The sequence below is a fragment of the Lepidochelys kempii genome, chromosome 3 (genome assembly GCF_965140265.1).
Source record: "Lepidochelys kempii isolate rLepKem1 chromosome 3, rLepKem1.hap2, whole genome shotgun sequence".
In the NCBI taxonomy this organism is placed as follows: domain Eukaryota; kingdom Metazoa; phylum Chordata; order Testudines; family Cheloniidae; genus Lepidochelys; species Lepidochelys kempii.
The window spans coordinates 153490039-153515876 of NC_133258.1; the positions used below are offsets into that span (position 1 = coordinate 153490039).

A 25838-nucleotide genomic window follows, 5' to 3' on the forward strand; every position below is an offset into this window, starting at 1 on the left:
ATAATTTCACAGACTGTCCCCCAAAACTCAGGGCCAGCCCTGTTTATTATAGTCTACATGATACCAAGGGCCTGTTGGCTCATTTCAAGCATGAGCAGGATTTGAAAAAAAAAAAGCCCTCTTCCCTTTCACATCTTCTTCATCTTCTTCTTGCAGCGTTGGTTGAAGACAGGTGAGGATCCCATCAGGCTATCAGGGGAATGAGAACCATAACTGCTCTCGGAGCCATGGGGGCTCTGTGGCATCCCAGCTTCGCTCATGCCTGACATGGGCTCCTCGAAGACATCACTGCCTAGGACCCCATGCCCATGAACATTGCTCTCCTCACTTTCCTGAGGCTCCATTTTCACCTGAGCCAAGTTCCAGAGAGGGGAAGCATTGACCTCGGCACCTGGAGAGAGAGAGAGAGAGTACTCATCAGTCACCTAGTAAAGAGTGCATGGGAACAGATGTACGGGTGCAAAGGACAGCCCGATCAGTGGAGAAAGAGCAAGAGCAGGCTAACCCCTAAGACTGGGCTCACAAGGTTGGAGATAGAACAGCTGCGAAACAAAAAGACAAAGCATATAAAAGCAGTATTTACTTTGATCACCTCCTGCTTAGAGCAGGGGCTGACTAAGCCCTTTGCCTCTTTTTCAGTGCAGCCATCCATGGAGTACTTGTGGCACATTAGAGACTAACAAATGTATTTGAGCATAAGCTTTTGTGAGCTACAGCCCACTTCATTGGATGCATGCAGTGGAAAATACAGTGGGGAGATTTATATACACAGAACATGAAACAATGGGTGTTACCATACACACTGTAACGAGAGTGATCAGGTAAGGTGAGCTATTACCAGCAGGAGAGAAAACACAAACCTTTTGTAGTAATAATCAAGGTGGGCCGTTTCCAGAAGCTGACAAGAACGTATGAGGAACAGTGGGAGTGGGGGGAATAAACACGGGGAAATAGTTTTACTTTGTGTAATGACACATCCACTCCCAGTCTTTACTCAAGCCTAAGTTAATAGTGTCCAGTTTGCAAATTAATTCCAATTCAGCAGTCTCTCGTTGGAGTCTGTTTCTGAAGTTTTTTTGTTGAAGAATTGCCACTTTTAGGTCTGTAATCGAGTGATCAAAGAGACTGAAGTGTTCTCCAACTGGTTTTTGAATGTTATAATTCTTGACGTCTGATTTGTGTCCATTTATTCTTTTACATAGAGACTGTCCAGTTTGGCCAATGTACATGGCAGAGGGGCACTGCTTGCACGTGATGGCATATATCACATTGGTAGATGTGCAGGTGAATGAGCCTCTGATAGTGTGGCTATTGAATGAGTCAGTTTTAGAAGGGCCAGGCATCCTCCAAGAACTCAGCAGCATCAGCTAGTGCCAAGAGCACAGGGCTCTACCCAAGATGCCCAGGCTCTCCATGGAGCCTGGCCTTGGAGGACACAGCAGTATCACCATGGGGTGATGCCTTGATGGCCTCAGCAGGCCCTAAAGTGCCAGCAGTGCCGGACTCCAAGCTGTTCTGTGAGAGATGGGAAATGGGGGAATCCTCTACTCAGTGATTCCCTAAGGCCTGCTGAGGAGATGCTCTATGGTGGGAGGCACTGTTTGAGGGAGCTGTGGGTATAGTTTGTTTTTCTTTCTAAACAGACTATCCCTAGTTGGCACCTACCTAGAATGATCAGTTCCTTTAAAATAAATACAAACAAACTAGGCAGCGAGCCCTAAGATGACCTAAGAAGGAGGAAGAACAGTTGTTAAGGAGACCAGGAGTTCATAAGGAATTTTAAGAGTGATTGGTTTAAATAAATGTTATAAACATTCTTCATTATTATTGGTCATGCACATTGTTCACCCATGCCACTGTCTGATGTTCTTAAAGTCACCTTCATCTTCTCTCCTGCCCTTCCCTCTTATTGTTTGTTACTCATTTTCTTGCATCTTCTCTTCAGTTACACTGAGTGCTTCAGGTTAGGGACTGTGACGTCCTAGGTGTTTGTATAGCACCTAGCACAATGGGGTCCAGAGTCTACTTGGGACTCTTGGGTGTTACCACAATGCAAAATAAAAAGGTGGTAATAATTTCTTCCCAAAACTTCCACCAAGAAGTCCTTTAGGAGGTCAGTGAAAGATGGGTTAATGGACCACCAAACCTTTGCCCATTTTTCATTTTTATGATGGCCTTTTGTGTAAGATTATATCCAAGTTGTTTTTTTTTCCAACACAGTGATGGGTGGATTTTGTTTTATTTTAATTTTGTCCTTAAGAGGGATAATTATAGACTTTGTTATTTCTGCAAATTTATTTTGAAAGAAAAAAAGACAAAATACCCACTACCGCAACTAATACTAATTGGGCCCCTTGTTGAGAGTCTTAGCATAACAACCAAGGACTAAAGGGAGACTGAAATCCTGTCTCGCTCCTCACATGTGGTCCCTGGAGGTCAGGGTTAAATTCACATGAAAAATAAAATGTAGATGCAAACTAAGAAGCCAGCTTGGGATATTTCCAAACCTAGTTTGCAGACTCAAGAGGCTTACCTCAAGTTTGAATAAGCATCTAAGCTTCTGGGTGCTGAGCCAAACATTTTGAACTTCCCCTGTTACTAGCAGTTATACAAAGAGAATCCTTCCATTAACATCACAATGGTGTTTGCATTGTAAACCTTCCACAACTGCTTAGCCCAAACCAGGGCTGAGGGAGACCCTATGTGGTGGGCAGCAGGCAGCACAGGCTATGCTGGTCTAGGACAAGGATGGCCAACCTGAGCCTGAGAAGGAGACAGAATTTACCAATGTACATGGCCAAAGAGCCACAGTAATAAGTCAGCAGCTCCCCGGCCCCGCTCCTAGCCCCTCCCACACGCTGGCAGCCCTGCTGATCAGCACCTCCTCCTCCTTCCCCACACCTCCCAATCAGCTGTTTTGTGGCATGCAGGAGGCTCTGGGGGGAGGAGCGAGGGCATGGCAGGCTCAGGGGAAGGGGTGGAGTGGGGGCAGGTCCTTTGGCACAGCCAGGGGTTGAGCAGTGAGCGTTCCCCGGCACACTGGAAAGTTGGCGCCTGTAGCTCCAGCTCCGGAGTCGGTGCCGATACAAGGAGCCGCATATTCACTTCTGAAGAGCCACATGTGGCTCTGGAGCCACAGGTTGGCCACCCCTGCTCTATGAGCTAGACAGCCAGGTAGAACTACAGGGCCTATTGGTGTCCAGAAGCTTCACTAAAAATCCCCATTATGTTCATTTCAAGTGAATCTACCCTCTTCTCAACCACGAGGATACATCATTAACATGCTCTCAGGTTTAAGGCTACAGTCCCAATCTAAGCAATAATCGGAGGGTTTCCTTCTTTCACCAATGTTGATTCACCATTAAGGCCTATTCCCTTTAGCTCCCTTTGTCACTGAGTGTTGTCACCAATGAGTAAAACTACTTAATGTTTACACAGGACATTTCATCTTCAGAGCACTTTAACATCAAAGCACATAACAAACTAACGGATTAATCCTCACAACACTCTCACAACATGACAAGGAAATAGTATTCCAATGTTTGTCTCCATTCCCCCATCTGCAAAGAGATGAAGTGATTTGCCCATGACCACAACAAAGGGCATACTCAGATGCAGGATTAGAACTCAGGAGCCTCCGGCTCCTAGTTTTGTGCTCAAACCACTGGACATTGCTGCCTTCCTAATAGGCTCATTCCCATTTTGAAGATGCCCATATCCTAATTCCAGTAGTTTCCTCTCCCTCCATCTGATGTTATGCACTCAACATTGCCCAGCTCCACAGTGGGACTCCTTTAGAGAGATGTGGTTTCCAGCACACAGAGGCCCTTGTGCAGTGAACAGGGATTTTCAGAAAGGAATAGAACACTTATATTCATAATTAGAGAACATCAATCTGATATCAGAGGAGCAAAGGGCATTTAATATACAGCTAGTATGTTATCCTCTGGGTCTCAAGTGGTAGATGCTAATACCGAGCTTTTCAGATGAATCAGTCATGAATCAGTTCACCATTCCCTCTCACACAAAATAAGAGCACTTCACATTTCAGAGGCACTGCAGAAAACAATACAAGTTCCCAGCAAAACATCTGAGGGATTTATGTTTTTTAAAACTCAACAGTGTGTTATTCTTTAAACAACCACTAGACTCTGACGTCTCCCCTCAGTGCACACGTAACTTGGATTAAGGTTCATAGAAGAGACCTCATCACTTTTAACTGGGTTTCTGAGTGAAACACTTATTTCTGCAGGGAATGGCTGAGTTCAGGTGGTTGCATATACGAATCAAAACACAGGTTCTTTGAGTGTGGGGGTTCTTCATAATTTTCCAGAGAACGCAGAGTCGGTGCCTGGTGCTGGACTGATAGCCATACAGACTGAAACTTGTATGTGGATTCCGAACAGGTACAAATACAGGCTGTAGTGGTACAAGATTCTCCCACACTGCCAATCAACGTGCCTCAATTCTGACCTGGAGCGATGACTTCTAGGAGCAAGAGGGGAGTTCAGTCTCCATGGCCCAATCAGGCCTCGCTACCATTGCTGAAGCTGCTAACTGTAGTGATGGTTTTGTGATGTGCACACTCATCTACTAGAATGGAACAGAGTGCTGCCAGCCCATTTCACGCAAATGATCAAATGTGGACACAAGAACAAATGGATATAAACCGGCCATCGGGAAGTTTAGACTTGAAATTAGACGAAGGTTTCTAATCGTCAGAGGAGTGAAGTTCTGGAATAGCCTTCCAAGGGAAGCAGCGGGGGCAAAAGACCTATCTGGCTTTAAAATTAAACTCAGTAAGTTTATGGACGAGATGGTATGATGGGATAACATGATTTTGACAATTAATTGATCTTTAAATATGCATGGTAAATAGGCCCAATGGCCTGTGATGGGATGTTAGATGGGGTGGGATCTGAGTTACTACAGAGAATTCTTTCCTGGGTACCTGGTTGGTGAATCTTGCCCATTTGCTCAGGGTTCAGCTGATCACCATATTTGGGGTCAGGAAGGAATTTTCCTCCAGAGCAGATTGGAAGAGGCCCTGGGGGTTTTTCACCTTCCTCTGTAGCATGGGGCACAGGTCACTTGCTGGAGGATTCTCTGCACCTTGAAGTCTTTGAACCATGATTTGAGTACTTCAATAGCTCAGACATAGGTGAGAGGTTTATCGCAGGAGTGGGTGGGTGAGATTCTGTGGCCTGCATTGTGCAGGAGGTCAGACTAGATGATCATAATGGTCCCTTCTGACCTTAGTATCTATGAATCTAAATAGCAGTCAGAAGGTGATGATCAATCACTACCAACTTGGGACAAATGAGCTGTAAGTCCCATTAACAATTTTTGACTCAACCAGTTCCCCCTTCCCTCATTATTTGTGTTCCTGTTCTTATTCCTGGATCAAAGAATGTGGACCACAATTTTTTGATAACATGAAGTTCTGGCCTTGAGTCATGAGCTACCTGGCAAGTTTGATTAGTGTGTTCAGTACTGTAAAACTTCACAGAATACTAATAAAGTAGAAGCTCCCCACAGCAGTCAGCTGGCAGAACTAAACAAGCCCCAAATAATCCAGCAACAGGCATCCTCAGGCAAGCTCCTCATTACAAGTGAAACTATTCCTGTGCTGTTCGTTTCAGGAAGTGGTAAACTCCTGGCACCACCTCAAAAAAGGAAAATCAACTGAATCCTTTTTGTAACTGTTTATTCATTAGGAATGAGAATAAAAAGCAGCTTTTTTTTGTTGCTTCATATGCAAAAGGAAAGTCTGTTGGCCCTCCTCTTATACACATTTTACAAGTGTTCAAAAGTATTTTCCCTTCGTTATACTGGATTGGCAGAAGGTTACCCTTATTCAAACATATACTACCATAATTCTATGATAGTAGCAGCAAACACTTGAGTAATATCATTGTAAGTTGCAGTGCTTGAACCATTACTGTAGAACAGGGGTGAGCAAACTACGGCCTGTGGGCTGCATCCAGCCCATCAGACCTTTTAATCCAGCCCTCGAGCTCCAGCTGGGGAGCAGGGTTAGGGGCTTGCTTGGCTCTGCGCGGCTCCCAGAAGCAGTGGTATGTCCCCCTCCAGCTCCTACATGTAGGGGCAGCCAGGGGGCTCCACATCCTGTCCCCACCCCAAGTGCTGGCTCTGCAGCTCCCATCGGCCAGGAACCGTGGCCAATGGAAGCTGCCGAGCCAGCACCTGTAGATGGGACAGCACGCAGAGCCACCTGGCCGGAGCCACGCCTCCACGTAGGAGCCAGAGTGGGGACATGCCGCTGCTTCCAGGAGCTGCTTGAAGTAAGTGCCACCCTGAGCCTGAACCCCTAACCATCTCCTGTGCCCCAATCCGGAGCCCCCACCTGTACCCTGAACTCCTCATTTCTTGCCCAATCCAAGAGCCCACACCCCCTCCTGCACCCCAACCCCCAATTTCACGAGCATTCATGGCCCATCATACAATTTTCATACCCAGATGTGGCCCTCAGGCCAAAAAGTTTGCCCACCCCTCCTGTAGAATATAACACCATAAGGGCTTACATGCGTCCATTGACTGTAGCCATTGCTGTAGAATATTTTCTACTGTATACTTTTTATGCTGGCACAATGGCTGCTATCATTAGAGTAACATTAGTGCAAACTCTGCATCCTGCAGTATTACTGCAGAATACTCCAATCTATTTGTATGGGGTAAATCTCTAGCACTTCATTAACTACATTACATTTTGCTCCCTGTTTTGTATCTTGTATTTGTGCAAGGTTTTAAACAAACCTCACTGCTGCTTTTTAATTTAAAACGGAACCCTCCTCCCACATGACCAAAAACAACTCCCATCAGCTGTAGCTTTGCTAAAGTAAAATACATGAGGCCATTTGGAAAAGCTGAGGGAGTGTTTACAACAGAAGGCTGCCCCTTACCTGTAGCCTGCGGGGACGCCTCTACTTCCAGATTGGCAGAAAAACGCTCACTCTGAGCTCCAAGGACTCCCACAGGCAAAGACTGGTCGCCAGATGCCAGATCTCCCTCCAGCTCCTCACTTATGGGAAAGGTGATATCACTGACTGGCTCCTCCTTAATCTTCACAGGTTTTGTATCTTCTGCTGCCTTTTCAGGGTTGACAATCTTCTCGTACTCTTCGGAGAGCTGCTTGCTAACCTGCCAGTAATCATTAGAGACACAAAGGCTGGAGTTTTCAGACAAAGCAGTGAAAGCAACTGTGTTACAGTGTTCCCTCTCCCCAAAAGATCACTGGTTTCTAATCAAAGGAAACAGGTACTCGAGCAGATTATACACATTAATAATAATTATGATGGTTTGTCCTTTCAGAACTTCTTCCATCTGACGATTTAAAAGGACTTCAACAGGGTTAATTTACTAAGGCTCCAATAAGTTATTCACACCTGTCTGGTGAATAAGTATCAGCAGCCTTATTTCATAGATGGGGAAACGGGGGCCCAGAAATTAACACACACACACACACACACATAGCAAGTCTGGGACACAACAAGAAATAGAACCCATGTGTGTCCTGAGTCCCACTCCTAAACTTTAACTACTTAACTTCTGAGCTGTCTGTCACCATTTTTAATCACAACCTACAGAACCTGGCTATCTTCTGTTCAATCAACAACAGAAATGCAATGAACATTTTCTCCCACCATTTCAGTGAAATGAATATAGGGATGAAATTCAGCAGCAACCCTTCACCTCTAGAAACTTAGGTTCTTATCAACCATACACCATCAATTAAGTGAATTTTGCAGTCTAAGTCTAGCTACTACTAGTACTTGTCTGTATCACACATTTCTGTAATGTTCAATAGCCTTTTGCTCCAGATAGGCCCAGGTTAGAATTACAGTGACTGTTACAGGTCTAGACTGAGGTGCAGTGGTACTGCTGTTTTAAAACAAAACCTACTTCCTCATCTACACACACCTTGAAGTAGCAGAGGTTACTGCAAGTCAAGAGTGAGATGTAGTGAATCATAGAATCTCAGGGTTGGAAGGGACCTCAGGAGGTCATCTAGTCCAACCCCCTGCTCAAAGCAGGACCAATCCCTAATTTTTGCCCCAGATCCCTAAACGGCCCCCTCAAGGATTGAACTCACAACCCTGGGTTTAGCAGGCCAATGCTCAAACCACTGAGCTATCCCTTCCCCCCTCCCTAGGTTACAGCTATGCAGGAAACCCAGACCTCAAAACAGCAGGGAGTGCTGTAGGTGGGGACTGATATTACTAGCTAAAGTCCATCTGTTTTATAAACATTTACATTGAACTAAAAGGTATTCATAATGCAAAAAGAGTCTTTTAACCAATACAATCAGCATTTTTGAAACAAAAAAATCTTTTAGTGAAGAGGAATCCAGATGATGTAGCTTTTTTGATAAACATCAGAACCACTAACAATTTATATGCCACTGACATTTGCAGGTCTCTGATTTATGCAAACTCTGTGCAAGTCACAGGGTGCCATGCAGGACGAGTGTGGGAGTGCAACTGAGCTGCTCCAGAAGTCTCTCAAATACCAAGGTAGGGAACACAGAATAAATCCCTAGGAAGCTCAGACCAGACAGATTTTGCCTCAGGTCATGTACTCTACAGGGGGTACAATTCTCCTCTCAATGAGCCTCAATATTATTCTCCTTCACATTCATAGCATTTACACGAGTCCATGAAGGAGAGAATATCTTTATGTCTATGTCACTAAAACAATATGCCAGCGTTTAACTCTGGAAAAACTAGTTCAAAAGAAACCAGCTCCCTGCAGGGATAACAGAAATTTATATTGCATTTTTCACTCCAAAGAGCTTTAGCATATCTGGAGTTGGTTCAGCATTCACCGAAAAATGCAGCCACTGCTGGGAACAGGAGGCAGCAGATGTTTAACAGCTCACAGAAAAACTACATGGCAGCGTATTCTCAGACTGAACTTTCTGTACAGTTTCAACAAACCACCTCATTTCACGAGCTATATATTAAAATTAGGTTGGTTTGTGTGTGCTCACTGCTTTACATTACTAAAATACAGCTAAACATCCCAGTGACCCACAGAAATAGAAATCAAGTTGATAAATCAGTACTGACTCTTTTCTTCTTCTGAATTTTGTTTTCCTTACATGGAAACTGTTTCATGTCAAGCTGAACACTATTTAATGCACTCCGTCATTCTGATAAATACCAGGGGCTTTCTAGTACTATGCATATCTCCTCACTCACTGCATGATTACCATTCTATTCAACTAGACTCTAGAGAACCTGAGGAAATCAAAGTATCCTGTTTCTGTTGTTGGATGGTTTACACAAATCCATGGAAGATCAGATAAATTATGGATCCAGTATTTGATGTAATTTAATCACAAATTCTCTGCTTGAATAGGCTCTCTCTGTAGAAGAATTTACTTGTTTGATCATCTATTTTCAAACAATAGATCTCTTCAATATTAAACGAGTTGTGGGAGCTTCTGGTGGAGAAAAGAAGATGGGGAAGATCCCAACAATTTTCCTTCCTTATCTCCTTCATTGAGCTGACTCACTTTTCTGAAACACAGCTTCCTCCCAGGCCAACCACCCGCATACTTCTAGATCAGCAAAAGGGTGGATAACTAAGGGGCTTCCTCCCTTAGAGGGCAGACATGCTACTACCACAACGCTCCTAGCCCCCTAGCAGCCCACATGGGGAGGTTATTGCCTTCTGGTTGTTTACTAAAACCCTCCCTGACCCCCCCCCCCCCAAAGTAAGAGATCTAGTTGGACGTTAACTCACTGATCCAGACAGTTCTCTATATAGCAACAAGAGATTGCACTGGGAGTGTCTTTCATTAAGCAGTATTTTTTACATCTCTATCCTCACCTGCAGCATGTAGCTGTGATAATCCTTAATGCGATGCTGCCAGAACTTCTGCAGAGAGAGCACGCTGCCAATGCCCACTTCGTGGAACACCTGTTCCATTACGTCCGGGAAAGGCGTCTGCCCAAGCCGAGCTTCTCGGTCCACAGTGAAGCGCAGCAGCTTGGTGAACTTCAAGCAGTACTCATGAGCAATGTCTGTCAGGGTCTCCAGGACGCTCTCATTGGCACACTCGAACCCCGCATGGGCCAGGATGGTGGCCATGGACTGGTAGAGAAGCTGCCGGCAGGAGGTCCAACTCAGCTCAGTTACTGGTTCCCCTTTCCCTCTAAAAGCAGAGAGGACAACATGAGCAGGCCTTCGCCCACCTCAGGAAAATGGGGAAGAGGAAAAAACTGTTGACTGTTAAAAGGTCTGTGCTTTTAATTTAGCAGAGGTGACCTGACCTGCAAAGGAAATGCAGTTGGGTTTGGGTCCTTTATGGCATCTTATGTATGGAGGAGGCCTGGAAGGTTTATGGCTGCTTTTTTTTTTCCTTACAAATATCAAAAATGTCAAGTCTCATCTTTCTTTTTTATGCTAGAAGACTCCTTGGGTGACTCAAATGCGGACTGAGCTTTCTCAGCCCTTAATTAAACCAAGAGCTTTTATCCCAGAGGTCTGAATTAAACAGGTGCTAAACACACAAAAAAGGAGTTTTAACAACATGAATGCAACATGAATGCAAATCTCTTCCCCTCTTAATCAGGTTTCACTTCTTTGTTATCTCTAATGTCACAGGCCTATTAGCTCTCCAGTCATCCACAGAAGCTTTCAAGACAGACAAGATGTAAATTTGTAATGTACAAAAACCAAGCAGAGCACACACACTTTGTTAAATCAAAGTATACACAAAAAGGTACGAGCCCATTTTTTCCATGTCACGTCTAAGCAATGCACTTGGTGCTATGGAAGAAGCAGGAAGAGAGAGACAGTACCATTTGCAATGTAACACAAAGCATGCTGGAAGATCCAGAGGAAGGTGCTGTCTTAAAACAAGGGTTCACAGCTTGGGGGTTATGACCACACTGCCCTTCCTCATATTGCTAAATGGGAGAGGGGGGTCCTGGCTACATCCCAGCTAGATGGGAAGCAGAAGGTAGGAGAGGTCCCAGTATGGGAGAGGCTGAGAACCACTAGCTTACAACATTTACAATATTCTTGTAATGAGTGGGTGAGAATTTTTTACTGAGGTGGGTTAGTATTTGAGAGTTTCACAGGGGAAAGAAAAGCTTTGAAGAATTTGAAAGACAAAAGAGCATGTGTCTGGCCCAACAGACTTTAAAATTCATAGTTTCTGTTCACTTGGTATGGTTTTTGTTTGCTTTTTAATACTTCACTCAGTTCCAGTGGTTAAAGTAGACCAGTCAATTTCACATTTAGTTTCTGATCAGTTTCCTTTTCTGATCTCCTTACAAACCCAACTTCCTAATTCCTCACCTCCTCCACGAACACTTGCACCACCCAGTGTTTCCAATGACTTGCCACCAGTTGATGCCTTACAGATATCATCTGCTAACTGCTTAGTGGCTTACTTAAGATGAGAGATTGGTCTCACTGCAGTGCCTAGCACGCAGGTGTCTACACCATAGAACATCCATCACAACTGGCACCTTTCAGTCTCAGAAAAAATGCATGGACCTCAGAGCTTCAGCTCCCCTCTGATCCTTAAAGAGGGCCCCCGCAAAACAGGGCTGAGCCATGGTATGTGTGTGTCAGGTAGTGAGAGAGAAACTTGCACTATTGCTGTCAGTACCAAAACCCTTCTGTGGATAACTAGAGGGCTTCATCATTTGCCAGGTTCACAACTCCACATTTTTCACTAGTATGAAATGCTTTTAAACAATGAAGTTAAAGAAAACAATTAATAGTACAGGAAAAGCCTCAGTTCAAGGTATTACCTGGGGAATAAGAATAGCTGTGTGGACCTCAGGTCATTAACTCCTAGTTATTAATCTCTGTGAAGTGACTCTTCTGGATTTTTATTTAATTATGTCATTTGCCTTAGAATGGAGAAAGCAGACCCTCTGATACACCAATTGAAAGATCATCTAGTTTCTCTGTAGCCCAAGCATCATTCATGCTGTTTTGTACCCTTTTTGTATTGCCATACTCTTCAGTAGCTCACGGAGAGCCCTAGGCCTCTTACAACACCAACACAGGGGCCTAGTTCTCCATTTTCTTCCACAGCAGGAGAGAACCACTGTCAAAGCCAGGGACTGGTCCTTTCTTTTTAGGTGGGTAGAGGGGTATGGTTAAATATAATTACTAGCTGTCAAATGAGGCACTTTGCAAGCTTAAACTAATACACTAGAGAAATAATTCAGTTAGCCCGTTTGGGATACACCACCACCACCTCCAGCCACTGTTTAACAATGCACAGCAATATTTAGCAACAAAAAAGAATGCTGGAAAAGAACCTAATTACCCAATTAGTGTGTGGCCAGGACACTGAGGTCAAAGAATATAGTCAATCTAAAATCTAACCCATTTAGAGAGAGAGAAAGAGAGAGAAACAGACAGTTTCCAGGTACTGTGCCTCTCTCTGTGTATCCATCCCAATTTTTGTATTTTTATGAACATAGTTTCCTGGTTGTGTTTTTTGTTTGTTTTTGTTTTGGTGGGTTTTTTCCCCTCACAGGAACAACAGGAGAAGATGATTAATGAATTAGTTATACAGGGGAAAGAGTGAAACTTCCTATAAACAAAGTGCTGTCCAATGTAAACAGACTGGGGGGCTGGGGGCGGGGAGAGAGAAAATTCCCCCACTCAACTCCTTTGAGTTATACTCATATTTGCCCATGCTTGTATCAACAGGAAAACATTTTCAGGTAGAAGAGCGAGTTTTAAATTGAACGTGTCACTATACCAACAAACCTCTGCAAAAAAGGCCATAAGATTTTTTATTTTACTTTTTCACATGGCCATAACTAGTAAGAACCTTGGCTTTACACCTCATTCAAAATTTGGCATCTCCAGAAACACAGCACTCCTAAACACTTATCTCTACTGACTTTGACAGCAGAATGCCACTTTCTACAGCTTCTAATGCTTTCTAAGAAGTCATCCAGCTACCAACCAAACTTGAGCCTGCTTAACACTTAATCAGTGTCACATAGCTGTGAATAAACGGAAGAATCTTTACCCCTAAGATTTAGTCACTGTGGGTTGGCAAGTACCAGACTTGCAAGTGTGCAATTTGAAAGCTTAGAATGTGATCATCTCTGCAGAAGAGGATCTAGGCTATTTTCAGTTACCATAAATACTATGAGATACTGGCCCATTTGACAATAATAAATCCTCACTTACATCAGAGATCTACATAAAGATCTAGGAACACCTCTACGTTTTTATGGACCACCACTGCAGGAGACAATACGGAGGAAAAACCATCTACCCAAACCAAGAATATATAAACTGAAATGTTGTTTTTTCCCCATCCCCATCAATGGGCCTATAATGTACAGAATATCACTTTAGAGCAGACTGACAAATCTGTCAACTCAGATCAATCAAACTTAACCTTCAGAGTGAATGAGGTTGCCAGCCTCATAAAATGACACATTTTCTGTGGCAGTCTCTTAACATGACAGCATGCCATCTACTGCCCCCACATGAAGTAATCAGAAACATTCTTGTGTCCAAGCCACTCTCTAGCAAGGCCATTTCCTTTAAAGGAAGGAAAATCTGGTGGGCCCTTTCCTGTTTAACTAGCCTGTTAAAGTGAAAGTAATTGGGCCAATTCAATATGTGGAGCAACAACTGAGGTTTACTCATGTAAAATAATGGAAGGAAGTCATAGGCTGTCAAAGGTGAGCACTGAGCTAGCAGCAGGTCTAGGGAAAGAAAAGACCGCTTTCTCATGAGCACTTCAATTTTATGAAACATTACACTGCTGAGCTGATTTCTACCAAATGAGGCGCAAAAATTCCCATTACTTGAGAACCATTTTCCCCCCATGCAAAAGATGATGCTGGAAAAACAAGGTTAAATTAGTTACAAAGTGTGCTGGAGCAGTGGTTCACAACCAGGGGTACATGTATCCTTGAGGGTACAAAGAGGTTTTCAAGGGGGGTTCATCAACTTATCTAGATTTTTGCCTAATTTTACATCAGGCTACATAAAAAGCAGTAGCGAAGTCAGTACAAACTAAAATTTCATATGACTTGTTTATACTGCTCTATATACCTAACGCTGAAATGGGAGTACAATATTTATATTCCAATTGATTTATTTTATAATTTTATGGTAAAAATGAAAAAGTAAGCAATTTTCAGTAATAGTGTGCTGTGACACTTTTGTATTTTTAATGTCTGATTCTGTAAGCAAGTAGTTTTTAAATGAGGTGAAACGTGGGGGTACACAAAACAAATGAGATGCTGGAAAAGGGTACAATAGTCTGGAAAGGTTGAGAACCTGTGTGCTGGAGAACAATGATTACAATAAGGAGAGCTTTGCTGGGGTAGGGAACTCTTTTCCCTTTCTGAATACACCTCTTTTTTAGTGTCTCCATTGTCTTTCACCTGCCTGCGCCCAGTTGTCTAGGGATATCCAGCAACTGGTATAATTAGTGCTGATTTCACCCTTGGAAAACTGACTAGTTCCCAGGTGGGTTATATACCTAAACTTGCTGGGTTTTGGGGATAAACTGGGGTACTAGTCCAGAGGAAGAGGGCTGATCTGCTCTGCATCCCCCAGTCGCTACTATCAGAAATCCTAATCCTCAGCACATTCTCCCCATTGAAGTTGCCACCCCATTGTAAAAAATCAATTCCTAACCATTAGTGGATACTTCCTGCCTGCTGCCACTCCCCAACCCGCAAGGGGTGTGGAGCCTGCACCTCAACTAGAAGGTCAGGGAGGCAACTAACAGAGTCAGAGAGAACAGCAACGGAGGCCAGCTAAGAAACCATCTACTGACAAGTGAGAAAAGGCATCTGAGATGCTTTGTGGGAAGAGGGTGAGGGAGTAGGTTGTGTCTCTTTTGAAGATGGTTCCATGGCAGTTGGAGGCAGACAGAGAGAAAACTAGCAGTCATGTTATGGTAGAAGTCTCCAGCTCAGACAGTAATTATAAGTCTGCTTGTGGTGGGGCAGCAGCCCCACCCCTATGAGAGACTGGGCTAGAGCAGGCCAGAGCAGCTGTGCAGACTGGCAGCCAATTAGGGAGGGCCTGTGGGAGAGCCAATCAGGACTGAGCAGGAGGTGGCCAATCAGGGCCAGGGCTCAGTCCTATATAAAGGCTGCCCAGGAGCAGCCTCTTCTAGACCTTCAAGGGAGAAGGTCTGTCTCCTGAGGGAAGAAGACCTGGACAGTGCAACGTAGGCTTGGAGGAGCTGAGGAGAGCTCCAGCCCAATACCTGCCAGGCTGCAGGCCCTGACTGGAAGGGCCTAGAGGGTGTGAGGGACCAGAGGGGAATTAGTTCAGGGAGGATAGATGAGCAAGAGACAAGAAGGAGGGCAGGGAGGCTGCTGCTAGAGGGTCCCTGGTCCAGGACCCAGAGTAGTGGGTGGGCCTGGGTCTCCCCCCCCCCTCCAACCCCTTTCCCCTCATATTGTGTACCTGGCTGACTGCAATGTGCCCCACATGTGAGAGGCTAGACTTTGGGTTGTGGTTGGCCAATGCAGCAGGAGTGAGCAGAAAGACTGTTGTTAAAAGCCCCCCACCCCTGGAAGGGTGTGAGGACGGACTAAGGGGCACTGACCAGAAGCAGACATTGCCGAGCAGGAAGCAACATGGGTCCGGATACCAATAGGGGAGCAAATGATGGATTGGATACCACCAGCAGAAGGCACCCTGCAGAGGACAGAGCTAATTCCCAGACATGCCAGCGGGAGGTGCTGTGGTGGTGAGTCCCAACCCTGTCATGCTGCTATACATTAAACTTTAATGCTGAGAACTTAACCCTCTGTTTTCAGTTCCTACACCAATGAAAACCTTCTAGTCTTTCTTTTTGTAAGTGTATATACACACTCTATTTCCTCTAGAATGACTGTTTTTACAGTGGATAAAGGAACTGAAATAGTTCAGTCAACTGATTAGTCTGATACTACGTCTCTGGCAGTGGAACACAATGGATGTTTCAGAGGAAAACATAAAAGCCAACTGTATCATAAGAAGGAAAAGACTTCCCTATCTCTGTTTATGATCATCTTTCTCACTGAAGAGGAATGAGGGCTGACACCCTTTGTACTTTTATTCTAGCTAGTGTAACTGCAGCTGCTATTTTTATTCACATAAAATGTCTATACAACAGATTTTCTCTGTTCTAGCCTAGAACAGAATAAAAGCATATACTACATGGACCTTCAAGTTCCTGTTCTGTGAGAGTTTAAAACAGTTTAATCTTTGTGAGGCACACAATTAAACCATGTTTTGCATTAAACTCCAAATTCAGTGCATCCCATTAAAAACTCCCTCTTTATAATCCACAAAACACGTCACTCCCAAGTTGCACTGCACCAGTTTTTCACAATTCTGTCCTTAAGCTTTCCCTGGTGTCTAACTGCTATAAATATTGTTTCCCTCAACCATCCTCAATGACTGTAGTAGACAAGGACAGGGTTGGGGTTCTGTTTATCAATAACTATCTTAATTACTCTAAACATGAAAGGGATTTACATTTGTCTAAACCAAAGTGAAATCTGATCAAAAATATTTTGAACCTTTACAATAAAAGCTCAACTAAAAAAATAAAAAAGCTTAACTCATCTGTGAAATGAAACAAGTTAGAATGAGTTAGCTATGCAAACTGCATGCAAAATCAAACAAGATCCAAGTAAGCCTCCCTTGACTTCTCATCTTAGGTACCTGAAGAGCTCTGAAAAAGGAAGTCAGTAGGGCAAATGCATTAATTGCATCTAATGGTTAAACTACATGACTACGAGTCGTGATCTAGGCTCTGTTGGGAACATGTTTTTTGAGTGACCTTGGACAAGCCACTTCACCCATATGTCCCTGTTCCCCATTTGTAAAACAGGGATGATGCCAGTCTTTGCAAGAGTACTACAAGATTTGATTCACTGATAGTTATAAACCACAAGGGCATAAGGCACCATACTGAAGTACACATTACTATTACTATTTAACTTGATATAAACAAACTATTTTCTGATGTAGTTCGCTTTCCCAGTCTTATCTTTATTCAGCTGACCTTTTCTTTACAAGATGATGATCTTTCAAAGTGATTACTGAAACATTGCCCCAATGTAGTGTATGGGGGGCACTGCATTACCACAGCTAGGACTTTCCAGTTCACTGGCAATTTTAAAAAATTGTTTTGGGTTGAACCAAAAATTTGTGTGTTAATTTTCAGCAAATCCAAACAAACATCTGTTAGGAGCCAAACAAATTGTTTAGTTTCAGCAAAATCGAAATATTTTGTTTTGATTTCGTTTTAATTGTTTCAAATAAAAAAACCACAATATTGTTCTGAAGATGTCAAAACATTGATTTTTTTTCTCATTTTTTGTTTTTTTTTTAAACCAAACAATTTGGCAAAATCTACACAAACTGGAAAAATATTTTGGTGTTGTTAAATCTGCATTTCTCACTGGAAAAAAGTTTTGGCTGAAAATTGTCACCCAGCTCCACTTTCAAGTAAGACAAAGTAGAATTCTTAGCCATTTGTGGTCATTAAAGATCCCACAGCAGGAGTAGGAAGGGTGTTAACCCTGGGGTCCTATCTGAACCCAATGGGTTAATCACTTTCTGTTGACCTAAACTTCCCCTAATTCAATAGAAGTTGTTGTTCTCTCCTACAACATGTATGGAGTGGCTGCTACCTTATTCCACCTAAGAACATACTGTATTATAAGGGTGAGAGTGATCTCTGTAAATAAAACTCTACAGTCTGTAAAGAACCTCAGCATCCTGTAGAAAAAGCACTTTCTCTTGTTAATGTAGTGCTGGCAAAATAAAGATTGCTGTTGGAAAACCCCAGAGATGGACCCCTATTATTTACCCCCAAAAGAACAGGTAGAGCAGAGGCAATATAAGTTTCCTACAAACTGTCTCACTTTCCCTCTGTTGGAAAAGCCAGTTTTAGGGAGAAGGGAATTCAGTGTCCATGACCATACAATTCTCAACCTCTCTGCTGAGATTATCAAGAACAATGCCAACTGTGATGCAGGGAAGTTTATGTTGTGTAGCCATTAGGAACTGGAGGGATACCATCAACTACTTTCATCATTACAGGCCACTGAACAGCCAAATGCTTATATGTAAGGCTTATAGACTTTCAGCCATTATGAAACTAAACTGGATTTGAATCAGCAACTGGATTTAAATGAGGAATCTAAAGATGAAAGACTATCTCCCGTGACAACCCATAATTGAACTTCTATAGCTCCTTCCATCAGATGTCAAAACACATTTATGAACACTAAGCTGCACCCTGTTGAGACACAAATCAGAATTGCTAACTGCATTTTACAGATAGGAAATGAATACAGATGAGTAGAATTCAGGATTTCTGACCTTAGTCTCCCTCCCTCCTTAATGATCCTCTGAGATAAATACTCCCCAAAAAGGATCCATCTGACTGACTCTGTACATATAAATTTGCCTGACTTCACTGCAGCAGAGACTTAATCCAATGTGACACCAACACACCTATAAAAGTCGCTCTCTGGGTCACTATGCCTTAGCTGAAATGGCATTTTGGGGGTTTTGCTATCCAGAGGAAGCAGATCATCAGGGAGGGGTGGGGAGGCAGGACAGGATGGCAGAGGCTCGCTCTCATCAGTCTTTATGCCCTCCACTTGCTGCTGGTTCTGGGCCTGAGCCATGGCGATGAGGCTGCGCAGCCGTCTGTTGTGCTGGATGAGCTGAATGGTGTGAATGGTGAGGCTACAGGGCTCCGAGGGGATGTCCAGCATGGTGGGTGGCCTGGGCTTGTTTGCAGAGGGCTGATGTAATGGAGGATCCTGGACTTCCACAGTGCGAAACTCCCGCTGAAGCAAATCAAAGGAACTACGGTTGGCCTGACTGGTCGACACTGGAATCTCACCCCAATATCGCAGCATTTTGTCACAAATAAGGTATAGTACCTAAAGTAACAGACTTTTGAGAAGACAGTGGGCTTTTGATAGAAGAAACAAAGGAGTTAGGAAACTCCAATCACCCTTCCAGTTATCAACAGCAACAACTTGTCATTCAAGGACATGCTGAAAAGAAGTATGGTCTTCAGAACACTTGCAAGATGGTGCTGTTCTTAAGAAAAAGAGAGACAGATGTAAGGTTGTTTCATATTTATAATGCAGACTTTAGTTCTCCCTGACCTAAAGGAAGAATTCACAGAAGACCTGACAACCCAATCTGCCCTGTCTAGGGGGAAATTTCAGAAGTTTACAAGTTCAGTGGGTCCCAAATCCACTGTGTGTGTATGGAATTAGCTTCTGGGGTGTTCGGTGATCAGTCATCTGAGCACGCCACATCAATCTTTCTTCAGTACGCCAGAGCAGTAAGACTTTGGAACAAACCATATGACTTACTGCCTTAGTTTACTCCCACCCCCACTCCCCCAGCCGGCGGGGCTGGTCTATAACCCCTCCCCGGAGACGGAGCCCCAGGCTGGCTGCAGGGGCACGAAGTATTCTTCCCAGCAGCGCTTTCCTCCACAGGCTCCCACGGGCTTTCCAGACCTTAGGGAAGTCCGGGCCCCGCACGCGGCTGCACCGTGCTGGGGGCGGCAGCCCCCACTGGCCGAGAGGGGCCGGACCAGGACCGCGCAACGAGTCAGTGGCGAAGCCCGGGAGCAGCCCCCGGAGCTCCGAGCGCTGCGGCCCGGCTGCAGGGGAGCCAGGGAGCGGGGCCCGTAGGTCAGGGGGACGGGCCGGGGCAGAGGATCCCGCCCCGCTCTTACCGAGCCCCGGCCCGCAACAGACGCCGGCCGGCCGCCTCCCGCTGTGGAGATCTCGCAACCGACCGACCGACTCCGACTTGCCGCTGACCCGGATGCAAACGATGTTCCGCGGGCGCAAATGGCCCCCCGGCGTCCCGCGCTGCCCGGAGGCTGGGGGTGTTCGCCGCCCTCTTCCTCCCCCGGCTTGTTTGGTTCCGGGGCTCTGAGCCCTTGCGGCGCTGAGACGCGGGCGGAACCCGAGCTGCCGTGGAGCAGGTTTCCGGGGGGGGTTGGTGTCGGGGGGGACCCGCTCGGCTGGTGGCGGCCGAGCCCAAGAGGGATGGAGCCGGTGGCCGAGGGACCCGACTTCGGGGCCTTCAAGAGACCGGCGCTGCCGCCGGCGGTCCCGCTCCGCGGCAAGGAGGTGGACGCCGCTCCCCGGGACGCCGAGGGGGAAGCAGCGAGTGAGGAGCCGCCGGCGGAGAGCCCGCCCCAGCCCCGGGAGCAGAGCTCGGCCCCGGGCCCCCTCCCCGCCGCGGCCCCGCGGCCCCGCTACCAGGAGCCGCCGTGGGGCACCTGCCCCCCGGCCGAGGCCGGCTACGGCCTGGAGACCCTGAAGGGCGGCGTCATCGTGGGCAGCCTGCGCTTGGAGGGCAGGAGCTGGTTCCTGGTGGGGCGGCTGCCGGGCTGCGCCCTGGCCCTGGAGCACCCGTCCGTGTCGCGGCACCACGCCGTGCTGCAGTACCGCGGCCAGGCCCAGCCCGGCTTCTACGTCTACGACCTGGACAGCACCCACGGCACCTTCCTCAACAAGGCCCGGCTCCCGCCCCGCACCTACTGCCGGGTGCGCGTGGGGCACACGCTGCGCTTCGGGGGCAGCTCCCGCCTCTTCGTGCTGCAGGTGGGTGCGGAGCGGGGGCGCTGAGAGCCATTGACCCAAACGGGTAAATCCTGTATAGGATGGGAACCGCTTCAAGCCAGGGAGTGCAGCGGCGCCTCTAGTTCCAGTCCCTATGGTACGGGGGCGGGCGGGGGTTGTCTGTGAGCTGTAAGCCCCCAAAACTGTCCCCAGGCAACACCAAAAATGCCTCTGAAAGTGGGGCTGCACGCGCAGTGATGCGCAGAGTACAGACTGCGTGCCCAGTTAGCACCGGGATTAATTAATAGCAGCTCTGCTTAAGGGAATAGAGCAAAGTTCCATATGTACTTAAACCTAGGTATGTGGCCCGCAGGGCTCTACCCACCCAAACCATGCCCTTCGGGTCTATGCTGCTATTGTTAGCTCTGTAGCATCCTACTGCCACCCTTGTAGCTGCACACCATCGGACAAGTGTGGATGGAACCCGCCTTTCACTGTAGCGGGTACTCATTCGTATGTTCATTCCTGTGCTCTACATGCTGCCCTGAGTGTACACAGAGTCTGACTCTCACTCTTTGCAGTTACAGCTGTGTCAAACCCATGTGTTCAGAAATCATGAGTTAAAATTCATGACTCTGAAAAAATATTTCAGAGTCTCTTTCTTAGTCTTCTGGCTTCTCAGTATTTAGTGTGCACTTGGGTCACATTTTCAGGCTTGGCTTTGCAACCATGAAGGCAAGAAACTCACTTTTTAAAAAAGTTGAGTCTCTCACGTTCACGTGATTCCAGGAACTGGAGCATTAAGAATGCACTAGACATTGTAAAAACATAAGAATGGCCTTACTGGTTCAGACCAAAGGTCCATCGAGCCCAGTACCCTTTCTTCTGACAGTGGCCAGAGGGAATGAACGGAAAAGGTAATCATCAAGTGATCCATCCCCTGTCACCCATTCCTAGCTTCTGGCAACAGAGGCTAGGGACACCATCTCTGCCTATCCTGGATAATAATCATTGATGAACCTATCCTCCATGAACTTATCTAGTTCTTATTGGAACCTCATTACAGTCTTGGCCTTCACAACATCTTCTGGCAAAGAATTCACAGGTTGACTGTGCATTGTGTGAAGAAATACTTCTTTTTGTTTGTTTAAATCTGCTGCCTATTAATTTCATTTGGTGACCTCTAGTTCTTGTGCATGGGTTCTCAGACTGGGGTTCGTGAGCTGTCAGCCTCCACCCCAAACCCCGCTTTGCATCCAGCATTTTAATGGTGTTATAAATGCCTTTTTATATATTTAAGGGGGGTCACATTCAGAGGCTTGCTATGTGAAGGTGGGTCACGAGTACACAAGTTTGAGAACTACTGTTCTTGTGTTATGAGAAGGAGTAAATAACACTTCCTTAATTACTTTCTCCACCCAAGTCATGATTTTATAGACCTCTATCATATCCCCCTTAGTTGTCTCTCTTCCAAGCTGAAAGTCCTAAGCTTATTAATAGCTCCTCATGTGGTAGCTGGGCCATGCCCCTAATTATTTTTGTTGCCCTTTTCTGAGTCTTTTCTAATTCTAATATCTTTTTTGAGATGGGGTGACCACATCTGCATGCAGTATTCAAGATGTGGGTGTACTAGGGATTTATATAGAGGCAATATAATATTTTCTGTTTTATCTATCCCTTTCTTAATGATTCCCAACATTCTGTTCACTTTTTTGACTGCTGTTGCGCATTGACTGGATGCTTTCAGAGAACTATCCAAGATCTCTTTCTTGAGTGGTAACGACTACGTTAGACCCCATCATTTTATATGTATAGTTGGGATTATGTTTTCCAACGTGCATTACTTTTCATTTATCACCTTTCAGTTTCATCTACCATTTTGTTGCCGAGTCACCCAGTTTTGTGAGATCCTTTTGTAGCTCTTCACAGTCTGTTTGGGACTTGAGTAGTTTTGTATTGTCTGCAGATTTTGCCATCTCAGTGTTTACCCCTTGTAAAAGCTATGATAAAGTTGCAAGAATTGGCAACCCTGAAACTGACCAGCTTTCAAACTGACAGCATCCTTTTAAGGACGCTATTTCATGTAGCTTAACTTCCTTATTCAGCAACTTAAGAAAATAGGTTAGAATTGTGGGAAATGGGAAAGAATTTGATTCACCACCTGTAAAAATGCTCTCTAATTGGCTTGGTTGATCATTGACTGGAAAAAAGAATCACCTTCTGAAGTATAATGTACCCGTCACTGCTCAGAAACGGAGCATCAAACTAGATGGAACATTTTTGTTGTTGTTTTGTTTTCTCCAAAGTGACAAGTTAGCTATATGGTCCTGTAGTGTAGATTGCATGAGGAGTGCCTTTGTTGTCTTCGTTGTATGTTTAGTTCTTGCAGCAAGATATGCATCCAATTCTTTCACTGCATATCTTGGAAAGTTGCATTTTTGCAGAAAAGCTTGCATGTGCTGCTTTGGCAAATGCAGACTTTATAAAACTAATCTAAATTAAAAAATCAAATTTAAGAGTTAAAATCTGTTTTTGTTGGGGGGTTTTTTGTATTAAAAGAAAAAGGAACTAAAGCAATCAGTTTCATTTTCTAGTTTAGCAGTATGATATTGCTAGGAGTTAAAACACTAATGCCTAACAGTCCAGGAAAATTTTTATTAAAAGTAGTGATAACAGGCTCTTTTGAGGCTCTCAAAGCGCTTCATAAGCATTAGTTACTCATACTTAAACACACCCTTGTGAATTAAAGGATATATAGGGGTCACCTGTCCTACCATTAAAATGCAGCCACATCTTGAATCGAACACTGCATCTGTAATGCTGCTCGTCTTTAGACAGGAAATTAAATTTACTGTGTCCGGTAGCAGGGGATTTAGGGTTATGGAGTACAATAGGTAAACTGAACTTTTTATTAAAAAAAAAAAATGTAAAGAGAGATTGACAGTATCCTAGAATAATTTGCTTTTCTGTTACAAAATGGTATCTTTTCCAGATGCACTCTTTAAAGATATTGTCTGTGTCTTGTGCTGCAGGGACCTGAGGAGGATCAGGAGTCTGAGTCTGAACTAACTGTGACTCAGCTGAAGGCTCTGCACAAGCAGCAACAGGCAAAGCTAGAGAAGACAATGTTAGGCGAGGACTCAGATGAAGATGAACAAGAAGAAAAGGAAGAGAAAAGAAATGAGAGCAGTCAGAGTAATGATATGAGTTGCTCATGGGGAATGGGTAAGAGATATTGTACCCCTGAATGAAGTTGCTAAAATAAGACCTAAAGTCTTTTGAGCAAAAACTAGAGAGATGAAAACTAAGCATTGAATTCCAGCTGCAGTGGTGTATTATTATGAGAGTTTTTCGAAGACAAAAATCATTTCCTTTTTATAAAAAGGATTGCTGGTGTAAGTAAGTTTGTGTGGAAGAGACAGAAGGAGATCTATGCCCAAACAAAAAACACAACTTTAAAGGTCTGACTTCAAACCAAAAAAGGCAAGAAACTAAGAATTGAAGTTTATGCTCTGTCCTTAACTTCTGCTATGTTGTGTATATTATTGCAGCAAATGTAATGTATACAATTGCTGGAGACCACTACACAGTGGAGTTAGCCCTAACTGAATTCTTTGAATGTGTGTGTTTGTTTGGCAGTAAGGTTGGGTTTTCTAATTTTTGTGGTTTAATTCTCAAGAAAACCGACCCTCTCAAGACAGCATATGAGAGCTGACAAAGTGGACCATAATTTTAAATAGCTAAAATTCCAATACTTTAAGTATGTCTTTAAAATGGTAAACTACTATTATATACTTAACCTTACTAGCAAAAGGCAGGTGAATCTGTGAGGGTAACTTATCAAAAGAATGTAAAAGTTAAGCAAAACTTGTTATACAGGGGTTTTTCTGAATTGCGGCTCATATTTTTCACACTGATGAATGCTGAATTTTACTTGCATCTCTTCCCAACCTCCTTTCCTATTTCATCTGCACTTCTGTGCATGCTTTCCTCCAGGGGAAGATGCCGAGGAAGATGAAGTTGAAGAAAATCCTATTGCCATAGAGTTTCAGGAGGAGCAAGAAGCCTTTTATTTGAAGGACCCTAGGAAGGCGCTGCAGGGTTTCTTTGAAAGGGAAGGTATGTGTATTGTGTCTGTCCTTTGTCAGCAGAGCATTTCCCGATAGTGGTGCATGTGGTGATGCCATAAAGTATTTCTTCACACAACGCACAGGCCAAGACTATAACAAGGTTCTAATAAGAACTAGATAAGTTAATGGAGGATAGGTCCATGAATGGCTATTAGCCGGGATGGGTAAGGATGGTGTTCCTAGCTTCTGTTTGCCAGGAGCTGGGAATGGGCGACGGGGGATGGATCACTTGATGATTACCTGTTCTGTTCATTTCCTCTGAAGCACCTGGCATTGGCCACTGTTGGAAGACAGCTACTGGGCTAGATGGACCTTTGTTCTGACCCAGCATGGCTGTTCTTATATTCTGAGTTCAAACTTTGTTCCTGGCTCCCAGGCTGGGAATTGTGTAAGCACCTTGAATCATTCTTGAGTGACACCCCTTCTACAACCAACTCTCAAAAGTAATGTTTAAGGGATCCAGAGGCTTCATAGTTCAGACCCATCTGGTTAGGGGATGGTGGTTATGATATGAGGCTTTATAGGAAAGTATTACAGAGCAGCAAAAACAGAAGGCAGTGACAACTTGACGTCAATTTAAAATCATTGCTGGTAAAGTTTGCAGATGACTCAAATACTGGTGGAGTGTTAAATAATGACAGTTTGCTTCTACAGAGAGATCTGGATCTCATTGTAAGCTTGGCTCCCTTTAACAGCATATGTTTTAATATAAGAAAATGTAAGGTCACAAACGATGAACCAAGAATACGGGTCGTTCTTAGGATGTGGGGGAGTGTGTTTGGGAAAGTCATGACTCAGAAAAGAACTTAAGGTCACAGTGGGTAACAAAGTGCCCAGGATGTTGTGGTGGCTAAGAGCAAGTCCAATCTGTTGATGTATAAGCAGGGGAGTATCAAGCACAAAAGGGGTTATTTTCCTTTAATCCTCGCTATCATCCCCTACCACAAGTAGTGGTTGCTGCTTTTTACAATGTGGGCAGCTGCATCAACTTTTTTCTTTATTTCCTGTACAGGAGAAGAACTAGAGTATGAATATGATGACCATGGACACAATACCTGGCTCTGCAGGGTTAAGTAGGTATACTATGCGTTGACTTTCTGAAATTAGAGGCTTT

The 25838-nt window shown here is 44.6% G+C and overlaps 2 protein-coding genes across 3 annotated transcripts in view; one reads left to right on the forward strand and one right to left on the reverse strand.

Moving 5' to 3' along the window:
- Window positions 1-19912, reverse strand: SUPT7L (SPT7 like, STAGA complex subunit gamma). Of its 2 annotated transcripts, none has more exons than XM_073338590.1 (5): window positions 19757-19912; window positions 18505-19099; window positions 9856-10180; window positions 6924-7161; window positions 1-391 (listed from the first exon to the last, which is right to left on the reverse strand). In XM_073338590.1, exons 2-5 carry the CDS (start codon window positions 18915-18917, stop codon window positions 129-131), a joined length of 1239 nt encoding a protein of 412 aa, XP_073194691.1. In that variant the 5' UTR covers window positions 18918-19099; window positions 19757-19912; the 3' UTR covers window positions 1-128. The 2 variants fall into 2 exon arrangements, with proteins under 2 accessions (XP_073194691.1, XP_073194690.1); XM_073338589.1 differs by having other exon boundaries at window positions 18505-19104.
- Window positions 19542-25838, forward strand: part of SLC4A1AP (solute carrier family 4 member 1 adaptor protein) — a 24379-nt gene continuing 18082 nt past the window's right edge. Inside the window, exons 1-4 of the mRNA XM_073338588.1 lie at window positions 19542-20636; window positions 23627-23819; window positions 24591-24713; window positions 25737-25797. Of these exons, the coding sequence (XP_073194689.1) occupies window positions 19875-20636; window positions 23627-23819; window positions 24591-24713; window positions 25737-25797 (1139 nt within the window). The 5' untranslated portion in view covers window positions 19542-19874. The remainder of the gene's footprint in view (window positions 20637-23626; window positions 23820-24590; window positions 24714-25736; window positions 25798-25838) is intronic.